At 45.4% G+C, this 13,447-nt stretch overlaps 1 protein-coding gene and 1 long non-coding RNA gene across 5 annotated transcripts in view; one reads left to right on the top strand and one right to left on the bottom strand.

Moving 5' to 3' along the window:
- The window catches only part of LOC129382154 (uncharacterized), a 241,420-nt gene that overhangs the window by 26,211 nt on the left and 201,762 nt on the right, over positions 1-13,447 (top strand). The window contains exon 2 of one of the 2 annotated variants that reach the window (XR_008610240.2): positions 3,738-3,778. The exons of the other annotated variant lie outside the window; for it this stretch is intronic. This is a non-coding gene — a long non-coding RNA (uncharacterized lncRNA). The remainder of the gene's footprint in view (positions 1-3,737; positions 3,779-13,447) is intronic. 2 annotated transcript variants of the gene reach the window in all.
- The window catches only part of LOC126520957 (uncharacterized), a 123,834-nt gene that overhangs the window by 33,585 nt on the left and 76,802 nt on the right, over positions 1-13,447 (bottom strand). For 2 of the 3 annotated variants that reach the window (XM_055065657.2, XM_050169790.3), the window contains one exon: positions 3,791-3,919. The exons of the other annotated variant lie outside the window; for it this stretch is intronic. In XM_055065657.2, the coding sequence (XP_054921632.1) occupies positions 3,791-3,919 (129 nt within the window). The remainder of the gene's footprint in view (positions 1-3,790; positions 3,920-13,447) is intronic. 3 annotated transcript variants of the gene reach the window in all.

Raw genomic sequence — 13,447 nt, 5'->3', positions numbered from 1 at the left:
CCTCTCCGCTAGCCGCTTAGCCGTCGACCCCAAGCGAGAGCTATCGAAGCAGCGTGCGTTGCGAGCATTCTGTCGTAGCGCCGAACGTGTCTGGTATTCCGGTAACCACAGGCAAGCTAGTCATTTCGGCAAATGACTGCAGGCATAAACTCAAGCTGATGAAGGAACTTTAGCGTAGACGTACGTGCGGCCTGATCGGTCTGCACGGTCCAGCCACTTGTTGGCGCAGCGCTTAACCAGCCAAACAAAGCGCTAATATTGCTCTAACCAAATGTAAAACATTTTAAACATTTATAAAAACAAAGTGTTGATGATTACACTCCTGCGAAAAATACACACCAGCAGCAAAGAAGAATACACTTCGTTACTGCTACTGTGTATGGTTGAGCTCTGTGCCACCAGGTGGCTGCACCGTGCAGACCATTCGCATATGCGATTCTGCTCATCCCATGGCTCATCCCGCTACGGCACAGTCAAGAGGCCAGACCCTGTCCCCTTGCGCTTGCATTTGCCCTAATACCGGACTCGCGAAACGCTATTGCGTTAGTAATCTTCCGGTGTAAAGTGACGGCCACAAACGCGCAAACCCTGGCGCCGATCGGATAGCGGCAGTCCGATGCGCAGCAGTCAGCTCGCTCGTATGCTGCCTTGCAGAGGGACACGATGTCGCAGCTTGACGTCGCTACGTTTGCAGTCCACAAAGTAACAAAGTCGAATCATAGTGCTCGCGAAAAGACTGAGACCGACTCTGACCGCGGAGCTCTCGCCAAAATGGAGTACGTTGTAACACAAGCAGACGACACTTGCTGTGTGCCGGAAGTGCTTAGTTGTATTGAAAAATCGTTCTTGTGCATTCTCTTTATGTTACTTACTGTTTATAAAAACATATGAACAAACATTCCAACTATTACGAAGATCATTTGTTTACTATAAAGTTGGAAAAATTATTGATCACGCGCCCTGGTCAGCCAATCGGATAGCTCGCCCCACTGACGTCATATGGGTGATTTTCGTCATATGGGTAGGGGCGGCTTAAAATTCCGCCGAGCAGCGTGCTCCGATCGGCAGCGATGTGCATTTTTAAAACCTTATAATAAATTACACGCTTTACGCGGAGCACTTAGATGTGTCAATTAATGATCAGAAGGACCTACTCTAACGACTCAGTACGTTTGTAGAAAATCATCAAAATCGTTTCAGGGTCCCTTTAAGACATAACATCAAAGATTAGACTTTATGCAGATGATTGCATCGTATATAGAGACATTATTAATGATTCAGATAAAGATGCATTATGAGCTGACCTTAACAAAATATATACTTGGTGCAACACGTGGCTTATGTGTTTGATCATTGCCAAGTGCAAGTACATACATGCGCTTTTCTAGAAAACACTAATCACCTCCAGCCCGTTACTACTTTATTGAACAACCCATTTCTCAAACTGAAGCAAAGTATTTAGGTGTAACCCTATCATCAGACTTGCCTTGAACCCATCACATAGCTGCAATAACTTATAAAGCTGCATGTACACTCAACTTTATTCACCAAACTTTTAGAGGTGCACCTCCAGAAATAAAGGAACGATTATATTCATCGAATGTTTGACCCATCACTGAGTGTGCCTCCACTGTATAGGAACCTCATACCCAAAACCTTATTGACCACTTAGAAGCACTTCAGAATCATGCTGCTCATTTCGAGACTGGAAATTAGACTTTGCTAGCAGTATTTCTGAAATAAAACACTAGCTCGGCTGGCCTAATTTTTCAACGCGGCGGAAACTTGCTCGCATTACTTTCCTACGCGACATCTACCTTAATCGTACAGTCATAAGCAGGGATACTTATTTAGAACCACCAGCATATATATCTAGTTGCTGTGACCATCCATTTAAGATAAAAGAAATAACCACACACACACCTCTTTTCATGAATTCTTTTTTTTTTTTTTTTTTTTTCTATAGAGTGTTGGAATTGTCTTCCATGTGATGTCATGACCATGGTCCGCGAGGAACGTTTCATTGAAGTTGTGAGCCAACATGTGTTGAATGTATAAAGCTATGCTGGTATTGCTGGTTTGCTGTACAATGAAAATATCTATGCTCCAGTTAGTAAGAATGTAATTTATTTTTTTCCTGCTATACACATCCTTGTGTCGCACAATTTTGCTAATTCAGCGTACTTGTTCACTTTTTCTTATATTTATGCGCATGTTTGCTCTTCTGTATTTCAAACCTCCCTACTGTAATGGCTTCGTGCAAATGTAGGTATTGAAATAAATAAATAAAATAATTAAAAGAAGCAGTCTTTTACTTGTCAGCATTTGGCAACACAGTCATTTTGTAACAAACATTTAGGTAGCGGAATTTTGGTTGTGAGCGCATCCTTGGCCCTGGGAGAGTTGGTTCTCAACCTACGACTCATAGGCAGCTAGAATGGACTATAGCCAGTGACACTCGTAGTGTCAGTCTGCCAGCAGAGCCAGGAAGCAGCTATCATCTGGCGGACGGGGTCCACAGCAGTGTTGAATAGGAGGACCCTTGGGCTGCTAATACTTATATGGTGCAACCATATCCCTTCGCGAAACTTGCTATCTTGTAGAGCGAAAACTGAGGCCTGTTATTACTTCTCAGCAGTATACTGAAGCAAGTCATGATGCGCTTGATGGCCAAAATCAGTGCTTAGCTAAATGTGTTGTATAGTGTAACAACTTCATGGTAGCACGAACAGTATTCTACAGTTAGGAGGGCACCTTGTCCTTCCAGATAGAACATATCCACTTCTACTGTGCCCAAGAAGAGTAAATAGATGTTTGCTTGCATTTTCTGCTGTTTTTGCAGCATACATCAATATTATACTTTGCAGACACTATGCACAGCACTCATCAGTTTGCAATGCCTAAACTTGGTCAGAAATCATTTAGGGCTACTCACTGTGTCCTTTCCACATATACCTGAACAGTTTCAACCTTTCTGACACACCAGCTGTCTCTCTGTGTACTATTACACAAGCCACCTATATTTCTGCCACTCTAGAGGGTAAACAGTTCATGGCCAAGTGGGAGTGCCATGCACTTGATAGGGCAGTGGGTTATTGTCTCTCTGTACTTGTATGGCTAGCATTCACAATCACCACTTACCAACCCTTCCTCTGCTCACTGCAACTCCACAAAGATCCAGATGAGGCCTTGGTTTCTGTGCTCTATGACAGCACGAATAGTTACTCTTAGTTGGAGACAAGTCCATCTGTCTACATGAGAACACTGACTTTTTAGCTTGCCACTTTGTGGGTATTCATCACCTGTCAGTCTGTGCTCTCAGTCTGTTTTTATGCTCTCTCATCTTCACCGTCTTTATGTACGCTGTCTCACTAACTTCTGCTTCTATATCACATCAAAGACAGCAAGGCTTACAATTCTTCATGGAAGTAGTACATTCACAATATAGATTCACTGGGATTCACTCTTTGTATGTTCATACTCAGTTATAATATTTTGTGCACATGTAACATCTAAATGTACAGACCTGAACTGCTGATCATTCAAACCATTCTGCATGTGCACCCACATGATGTTCCAACTGCTGGTCATGTGCGAGTGCCCCTGGACTTGCACATTCAGTGTTACTTCTTCTGGTCCTGTCCTTACTACTATGTTACCACTATATGTGTCCTAGCCCTTGCAAGCCATGTCAATGGCATAAAATACCCGCTTTGCTTCCTTCTTGTCAATTTCAGCAATGCCGTGATGCTTTCACCGTCTAGAAGCCACTCAGAAAGTATGTGCTTACCCTTTCTGGACTAAGGTGGACGTAAGGCGTGATAACATGCTTGCGAAGGCAGCCTGTAACTATGTTGCGAAGTGTGTCCACATAATAAGGATGAGTGCATGGGTGGTAGAGCATGACAATTGCACCGTGCTGAAAGTAGAGAATAAAAATAAGGCCATCATTGATACCATTCATCTAAAAGATAAACATGAAACAATTGTTTCATTTCAATGCTAGACAAATATCATGCAGTGCCCAGAGATACCAAAGCTCTATGGCATCTAAATTCGTATTGACTAGGAAAATAAGGCGCAATTACAAACACTGACATGTGTCCCAATATCTGCACATTGCACCAGACCACTAAGTGTGGCGGCTGCCGATAATGGGGCATCAGGGGCCCAAAGCTTGTTCTTTAGACTGATTTATGCGAATAAAGATGCTGCCACTTCCCTTTCCACTTCCAAGCAGCTGCTTCTGTGACCAGCATTATTGCTTTATCATCTTTCATCCTGACCACAAAGGTTTCTGCTAAACCTTGAAATAAAGCAGGTGCTCACATGCCCTCACGATGACCCTGTGTTAACAGTAGCAATGCCCAGGGAGCTCGTCTATAGGCCCTGTTCAGCTCAAAGGCAGTACATGAGCTTTTACAATCATAGATACACCGGGCGCACAAGGTATTTAGGGCCTAATGACAACTTCAAGATAGCAGCAATATCTTGGACAACATTTGATATAGTATTCGTTCCAAATTTTGTAGTCTTCTTTTACAGCTATTTCTAAAGTCGGTTAACAAGACCATCTTAAGCCTTAAAGGGACCCTGACATGATTTTGACGATTTCTAAAAACGCACCCAGTTGTTAAGGTAGGTCCTTCGGATCATTAAGTGACACATTTAAGTGCTCCGCATAAAATGTATTATTTACAATAAAATTTTTAAAATGTGCATCGCTACCAATTGCAGCTGTGCTGCTCCCCAGAGTATTCAGCCGCCCCATCCCCTGCTACATTGCGAGGGCGCATGACATCAGTCGGGCAAGCTATCCAATTGGCTACTGACATTGTGTCATCGAGAATGGTTGAAACATGCCACTGCATAAGGTTATTTTAAATAGCATATGTATGCATAGTAATTTCTGTACCCTCAAAAAAAAGTCGACACTCACTTTAGCATATGCTAAAAAGGATGAAGGCAAAAGCCTACCCGCCTACGAGACATTAATTACATTGCTTCACATTTTCATTCTAATGCGTTGTTACTTCCTTTTACTTTTTTTCTCCAACCAAAAGTCAGGGGTTTGACTGGTTCAAGCGCCTTATTTAAATTTGCCTTAATTAACACTAAAGGTTGTGGATTCGACTCCCACGAGAGGTTGTGTACTCTACTCTCGACCATCACGAGTTGATTGGAATCCTTGGAGATATGGGCCAACTGGCCATGTCTCCAAGTGGGTTCGACTCCCACCAAAGGTTATGGGTTCGAGTGCCTTAATAACTACATCCTGATTAACTGTGCCTTAATGAACTTTGCCCTAATTAACACCACAGATTATGCTGGCGGTTCTTCTTCGCCTCGGCTTATGCTTTCTTATAAAGAAATTGATGGCCTAACTTGCCCTAATTAACACCAAAGGTTGTGGGTTCGAGTCCCACCAAAGGTTGAGGGTTCGACTACCTATGAATTTCGGTGCCCCGAATTTTGGTGTCGTGAATTTTGGTGCCATGACCCTGGACATCAGCTTTTTCATCCCATGAGCAGTGCAAGGCCTTCGCCTTAATAAATATGCAAATGTAACAAATAGACATTTTTTTAAAAATCGATGGCCCACTTCTGCTTCAGAATGCGGATAGTCTGTTGCAGCTCTGGTAATGGGGCAGCCGATGGTACGTGGAAGGATTCTCACATGAAAATAGGAGCAGAAATGCCTTCTTTGGCAGCAGGAACATGAATGGCATCAGCGCTGTATTACACTAGTCTTGCACTGCAAGTGTGTGCAGTAACCAAACTGCAGCGACTGCATGCTGTAGAAGACACAGGGGCTGCATGTCAATGTCAACTCCAACCTCCTTGGTCAACACAGAGATAATCCACAGTTTGGAAAAGAGATACCGCATGTTCCACATTTGCCAGAGAGCCAAAAATTGTAAATAATTTGCCCAGAATGATAGCAAAAACTCATCCTAACAAGTCAAGACCCAGAAAAAAGCATTGAGAAGAAAATTGAACATGCTTTACAACATGTCAGAACGTCTATCAGAAAACTGCACCTTGAGTTAGACTTTGGTGTAATGTTAATTTTCTATTTTTTTCTCTATGTAATTTCTCCTCTTCTTTAAATTTAAAAGTAGCAAGAACGTTATACATATATAGGCCATTTCACCATATTGACACGTGTACTTATATTTATCGGGCGACCACGTTTCGCCGCCTAACAAATCTTATCGCACAGCGCGGGACGCGCTTGCATGTATCCGAAGTTTCTGGAAAGTTATCGATGCTTCTATCCACAGTCTGTTGTCGACGAACCTTCTGTTATCTGATTTATTCGCCTGACTCGAATGGTGTAGAACTTTGTGGAAGGCACGCGGGTCCCAACGATTAGTCTGGAACATTCGAGTCAGGCGAATAAATCAGATAACAGAAGGTTCGTCGACAACAGACTGTGGATAGAAGCATCGATTAGCACGCCTTACACGACGATCCCACTGCTGGGCACCTCGGATTCTCCCGGACGCTGTCGAGGATACATGAAAGGTATTACTGGCCGCGTCTTACCGCCAACGTCGCCCGTTACGTCAAGACATGCCGAGACTGTCAACGACGCAAGACACCACCGACAAGGCCAGCAGGGTTACTACAGCCGATTGAACCTCCTCGTCGACCATTCGAGCAGATTGGGATGGATTTGTTGGGGCCGTTTCCGACGTCAACATCCGGGAATAAGTGGATCGTCGTGGCGACGGACTATCTCACCCGATTCGCTGAAACAAAAGCTCTACCGAAAGGCAGCGCAGCCGAGGTGGCGAAATTTTTCGTCGAGAACATCCTGCTGCGACATGGCGCCCCAGAAGTCCTCATCACCGACAGAGGAACGGCTTTTACAGCAGAGCTCACCCAAGCCATTCTGCAATATAGCCAGACAAGCCACAGGAGGACAACTGCCTACCATCCGCAAACTAATGGTCTCACGGAGCGCCTGAATAAGACCCTCGCCGACATGCTAGCGATGTACGTCGACGTTGAGCACAAGACGTGGGACGCGGTCCTGCCGTAGGTAACCTTCGCTTACAACACGGCGGTGCAAGAAACAACACAGATCACGCCGTTTAAGCTGGTTTACGGCAGGAACCCGACGACGACGCTCGACGCCATGCTGCCCCACGTCATTGACGAAGAGAATGTTGACGTCGCTAGCTATCTCCAGCGCGCCGAAGAAGCCCGACAGCTCGCCCGCCTCCGGATCAAGAGCCAGCAGAGGACCGACAGCCGACGCTACAACCTCCGACGACGCTTTATCGAGTACCAGCCCGGTGACCGTGTTTGGGTTTGGACCCCTATACGCCGACGAGGACTGAGCGAGAAGCTCTTGCGTCGCTATTTCGGACCGTACAAGATCATCCGACGTATTGGCGTACTGGACTATGAGGTCGTGCCAGACGGCATTTCGCTGTCACAGCGGCGTCGCTCACGACCTGAAATTGTCCACGTTGTGCGACTCAAGCCGTACCACCAGCGTTGACGAACTTTGGCACTTCGCGTAACTGACTTTTAGACTTGATTTCTTTTCGTTGTTTTGTTACTTATGTTTAATAAGTGTCCTTTTGTGTGTCGCTCTCTTATATTTGTAGCATCGGGACGATGCTTTTTAAGAGGGGGGTATTGACACGTGTACTTATATTTATCGGGCGACCACGTTTCGCCGCCTAACAAATCTTATCGCACAGCGCGGGACGCGCTTGCATGTATCCGAAGTTTCTGGAAAGTTATCGATGCTTCTATCCACAGTCTGTTGTCGACGAACCTTCTGTTATCTGATTTATTCGCCTGACTCGAATGGTGTAGAACTTTGTGGAAGGCACGCTGGTCCCAACGATTAGTCTGGAACATTCGACGATCCTTTATAAAAGCCGACGCGCTTGACCCGCTGATCAGATTTCCGACGATCGCCGACTGTGTTCGCCGCTTTCGTTGTGCTATAAGTGTAGCCTGTTTTGTGGGCACAAGTTCGCCCAATAAAAGTTAGTTTTCTCGTTCACAGTATTGCTACTGTGTTCTTCTACGTCACCACCACGTGACAATATTCACAAGTTACTGGCAGTTCTTTCATTTTCCACCATCAGCTACAAAGAAATCTTATGAGCGTAACATAGAGACAATCATAAATGAACGTATTAGATATTTTCATGTCATCAGGTGATTATCAAACTGAAATAATACCGGCAACAAATACTTTATAGTTTGAACATTGTATATATGCTCAAAGCAATTCAGCAAACACCCACGGTGACATCCGTCTCCTTTTGCTTAAAAAAAAAAAAAGCCAGTAAACATTGTTCATAATGCCACCACGTGACACCGCCGCGGCTGCATCTGCTGCGCACAATTAATCTTTACAATTCACTTCATGTAGCCTAGGCTTAACAATGAAAACTGAGAAGGAAAGAGCTGTGGGAACACACTCAGTTCAAATCAACTGGACGTAGAGAATACTTGCACCACCTATTGAAGGAGGCGGGACATAGCAGTAGCCGCACAGTGTAAAAGTTGAGCAAGAACAACGCGGCTTGAGAGGAGGCAAGCAATGTTATAAGCACACTGACACGAAATTTTTGTAAGAAGGCATTGCTTGAGAGATACCCTTCGTGTCTAGGCGTCCACGAAACAAATTTTTAGACTTTTTAATAAATGGCTTAATTTGGCTATGATACAGGGGAGCACATCCACTGTCCATACATCCATAACACATACTCCGGGTATGTGACGACTTGCATTTTACAATGAATTGGCTTCATCCTCGCAAAACCACCACAGAAATAATATGCTAGATACCTCAATTATACAACGTAATTTTACGCCGACCCCGTCTCATACGACACCTCTTCGGTACCGTCCAATAACAAAAAGATGCCCGAAGCAGATGCAGGCTGGCATGTGAGCACACTGCAGCCAGCTGATAGCGGGTGTGCAATAATCTTGCCCTCCTCCTCTTCCCCTCTCCTACGCCGTCATCGCTGCCATCCATTTCTCAATCTCCACATGTGCCCGGAAGGTTGTGGACTGCTGCTGATGTTTGCACATGCAAAGTTTTCAGTGTTCCAAGACGTGCTTTCCTTTTTAGACTGCGAGGAAGTTCCTCAATTCGTAGGCGTGACTGGTGTAGCTCACAATGTCATGGATCTGAAAACCGCTGACGCTCAGAGGTTGAATAATTGAAGAGGCTGAGAAGCTGAATGGGGCCACAAAGGTCAGCATTGCCCCTAATCTCAACATCCCTGCATCCTCGCTGAAAACGATCCTAGCCAAGAAGGACTGTATTCTACTGAATGCAAGTTTGGCCTGAAAAGAAAGGCTGTGAAAGACGGAAAATATGCCGGCATGGAGAAAGCCCCCGTGGAGTGGTTGCACCAGGCACGCAGCTCGGACATTGGCATGGACATTATAATTTTGAAAGAGAAGGCAGAGATGGTTGCACTGTGCTGAAACATTGATGATTTTAATGTCTCTAATAGCTGCATAGAACTTTCCAAGAAATGCAATGGAGTTGTGCACCGCCGCTGCTGCGGAGAAAGTGCGTCTGTCAGCCCCCCCACTGTTGTAGTGTGGACTGCATTGCTGCTGGAATCGATACGGCAATACAAGCCGTCCGACTTGTTTAACACAGACAAGACCGGGGTTTTCTACAACATGCAACCCAAACAAACTCTGGCATTTAAGGGAGAGCTGCCACAGCAGTAAGTGGAGCAAAAAGCGTCTCACCGTACTGTTTTGTACCAATGAAGACGACTCCAAAAAACTTCCTGCCCTCATGATCAGCAAGTTCGAGAAGGCACGATGCTTAAAGAAATTGAAAAGGCTGCCATTCCAACACAAATTTAACAGGAAGGCATGGACGACAGCTGTTATTTTTTCTGCATTTCCAAAGCTGCAGGATTTGAGAATGGGTACTAGCAAGAGAAAGATCCTTCTTATCTTGGACGATGCGTTGTGCCATCCATCGGACAAATTACACTGTATTCCTGCTTCCAAATTGCACCAGTCAGCTGCAGTCACCTAACGTCTGCATTATCAAGTGCGTGAAATAAAAGTACCGTAAGACTTTGGTGCAGCGTTGGCTGGCAGGCAGGGGATGCAATCAGGCAGAGAGGAAGCTTTCTGTACTCGATGTGATGCATTACATTGTTAGTGCATGGGACGCAGTCTCCTGATACACGATCGCAAACTCCTTCTGCTACAGTGGCTTCAAGGGAAGTGATGATGCCTCTTGAACTAGTGAAGCTGAAGTCTTTGTCGACAATGGATCAGGGTTTCGCACCAGGTACTTTCAGAAACTATATTAGTGCTGACAACGATGTTTCAGTGTGCAGTGCAGTGTCACTGGGTGAAATCATCAAAGCTGTGTGTTCTGACACTGTGGGCACTTCTGATGGGGAGGAGATGGACGACATTATGGAGGATAGCGTATTCGTTGCACCTTACGCAGACGTGTTGCACAACATTGACAACATTCAGTGATTTGTATGCACACGCGACGATGTCAGCGACTTGGTGCCAGATGTCGCAGCTCTTGAGAGGAAGCTGATATGTCATGGCTGGGCAAACGTCCAGAAAAAGATACATAACTGATATTTTTTTAAAGGTTAGAATAAAGATTTCCTCACACCTCCTATTAAATGCATGTTTGTCATTTTTTTTTTTAATTTATTCTACCTTTCTTGGAGCAGTGCACATTAGTGCTGTGGGCTTATTCAGGTGCTCTGTATGCGTTTTTCGGGCAAGACTGAGAGTCACTGCCTATATTAACTTTTCGATTATATAACGGTTTTGCATGGTTCCCTCAAAGTCATATAGTCAGGGTTCCACTGTAGTATGCCCAGAATAAATAGTGCATGTCGATGCTGGCCAGTGCTTCCAGAATAGCAGCCATTAGCGAGCTTTTAGCATTATTCCCCCTCTTATGTAGTAGCGTGGCAGTTAAACATTTAAATATTGGGAACCAGGACGCTGTAGTAGTGTGCGGCAATCGAGAAGCCGTACTCCAGAAACAAGGTATCAGCATTTATTCTTTTGACGCGCTTTTTATAGGCAGCGGTTGCTTATCCGCTGCTGATATCAATGAATGTGATGACGAAGTGGCACATCGTGCACTTGTCGTTACGTCATCACATTCCTTCCCCCAAGATCATCATCTTCACAAATTATCTTCAGTGACGAAAATCATGAGACCCATATCGGTCTGGCAGTTTGCGGACACGCTGACTTCTGTACAGCACTGGTGGAGGATCGGAAGGCGCTTCAGCTTGCGTCTGAAGATGTTCATTGTGGGCAGCAGGTCCGGCGTTATTGCATCCTCGGGGAGAGGTGCTGCCACGTCCGCTTAACAATGCACCTGCAGGGGCGCGGTTGGGGCCTCTCGATGACGCACAACGTCCTCAGTCCCGGGTCTTCTCAGGGCCTCCGCACCAACGTTTGATCCTGCATGCTGGAAACTGCATACTGGATGCACTCTTAGACAAATGCACACCTTTTGGGGTGTATATTTACCACACAACAATAATCGTCATCCACCTTGCTTGCATTTACTTTCTTGAAAACACTGTGCTCGCTACTTTCCTGTCGAGAATGCTCTGACATGCTGGTAACACACATGCTGTTCATGACTTGGAAGTACCGGGCTCGCAGCGTTAAAGAAAGGAAATGCAGACAAGACATGACGATTATTGTTATATGGCAAGATACAAACCAAAGGATGGAATTTTGTTTAAGACTGTCGTATGGTGGGCTGTACATGTGCCGGGTACCACAGGCATCGAGGAAGTCCTGAAACTTCTGCGATGAAAACTGTGGACCATTATCAGAAATGAATTGTTCGGGTAATCCGCAAGAAGCAAATAGACTCCACAACCGCTCGATGGTCTTCACGCCTGTAGTTGAGCTCGTAGGAAACACCTCAATTTATTTTGAAAATTAGTCAACGCAGAAAAGGAACGTCATTCTTTCAAAGTAAAAATAAATCCAAATGCACTCGCTGGCAGCATCGGGCGGGAAATGGCCATGGTTCAAGCAAGGAATGAGGAGCACTGTTTTGCATCGCTTGGCAGATGCTGCCCCTCTTTACCACTTCTTCCATGTCTGCATCTAGCCCTGGCAAGCATAGCAGGCTACGTGCGAGCATCTTCCCACATGACGCCCCAGGGTGTTCGGCATGCAACAGTCCCAGCACCGGGTCTTGCAAAGTTGTTGGCACAATAACACGACTTCCCCACGTGACACATCCTGCTTCTAATGATACCTCCGCGCATCTGTTATAGTACGGCACCAGTTTCACGTCTTTGGCTTGTGATGGCCATCCTTGCTAAGCCTGCAGTCATACTTGGTTGCTTTAGCAACATCCATAGCCGTCAGTGACGCAGTTTCAGAAACAGTGAGGGTATCTGTCGCTTCCATACCAGTTCCCCTTAAAATAGGCAGTCTGGACAGTGCATCTGCAACTTCCATTTGAGATCCCTTTCTATATCTCAAGTCGTAGCAATAAGAAGGCAAGATTAAAGCCCATCGTTGCATGAGAGCGGCCACCAAAGATGGAACCTGCTTCCATGGCCCTAAGATGCCCATCAATAGTTGATGGTCCATGAACAACGTGAAATGTCCGCCCATATAGATAGCAATGAAATTTCTTGAGGGCAAAGATTATCACCAATGCTTCTCGCTCAATCTGGGCATAGCCACACTCAGCTTGCGATAGAGTCCTGGACGCAAAAGCAACAGGTTTTTTTTATACAATTTGGAAGTATGTAAAAAGAACCGCACCGAGCCTATACTGCGACGCATCACAGCTTGGCATCAAGGGCTGCTTTGGATCATAGTAAGCAAGTACCAGACTGGTTGTGAGCAAGTTCTTCGTTTCTCGAAAAGCGAGAGTGCATTTGCTTGTCCAATTCCAATGCTTGCTATTCTTCAACAGCTCGTAGGGTGACACAGCCACGGTTACCAAGTCCGATAAGAACTTAGCGTAGAATGTTACTATTCCAAGACTTCAGTTCAGTACCATTCATGGGCTCGGGTGCATCCTTTATCGCCCTTACTTTCGATTCCAATGGCTTGATTCCCTCCGCTGAAATTCCATGGCCCCGGCAGCAAACTTCACTGCAAAAGAGCTTGCATTTTTTCCATGTGCAGCGTCACATTGTGATCCTGTAATCGTGTCAACACATCTTCCAGCTTTTGCCAACAGTAATCAGCACTCGCACCCCCAATTATGACATCATCAATGTAACACCCCACATGAGGGACGCCTTTGAGAATCCTGTCCATGAGTGACTGGAATATGGCAGCACTTCCGATGCCATAAGGGAGCCGCTGGTATTGATAAAGACCTTAGTGTGTGTTGACCGTTAAAATCGCCTTTGCATCCTCGTTAAGTTCTACTTGCTGGTATGCGGTAGCAAGGTCAACA

This window comes from Dermacentor andersoni, chromosome 3 (genome assembly GCF_023375885.2).
Source record: "Dermacentor andersoni chromosome 3, qqDerAnde1_hic_scaffold, whole genome shotgun sequence".
Taxonomy (NCBI): domain Eukaryota; kingdom Metazoa; phylum Arthropoda; class Arachnida; order Ixodida; family Ixodidae; genus Dermacentor; species Dermacentor andersoni.
This window is presented reverse-complemented; position numbering and strand designations above follow the sequence as displayed.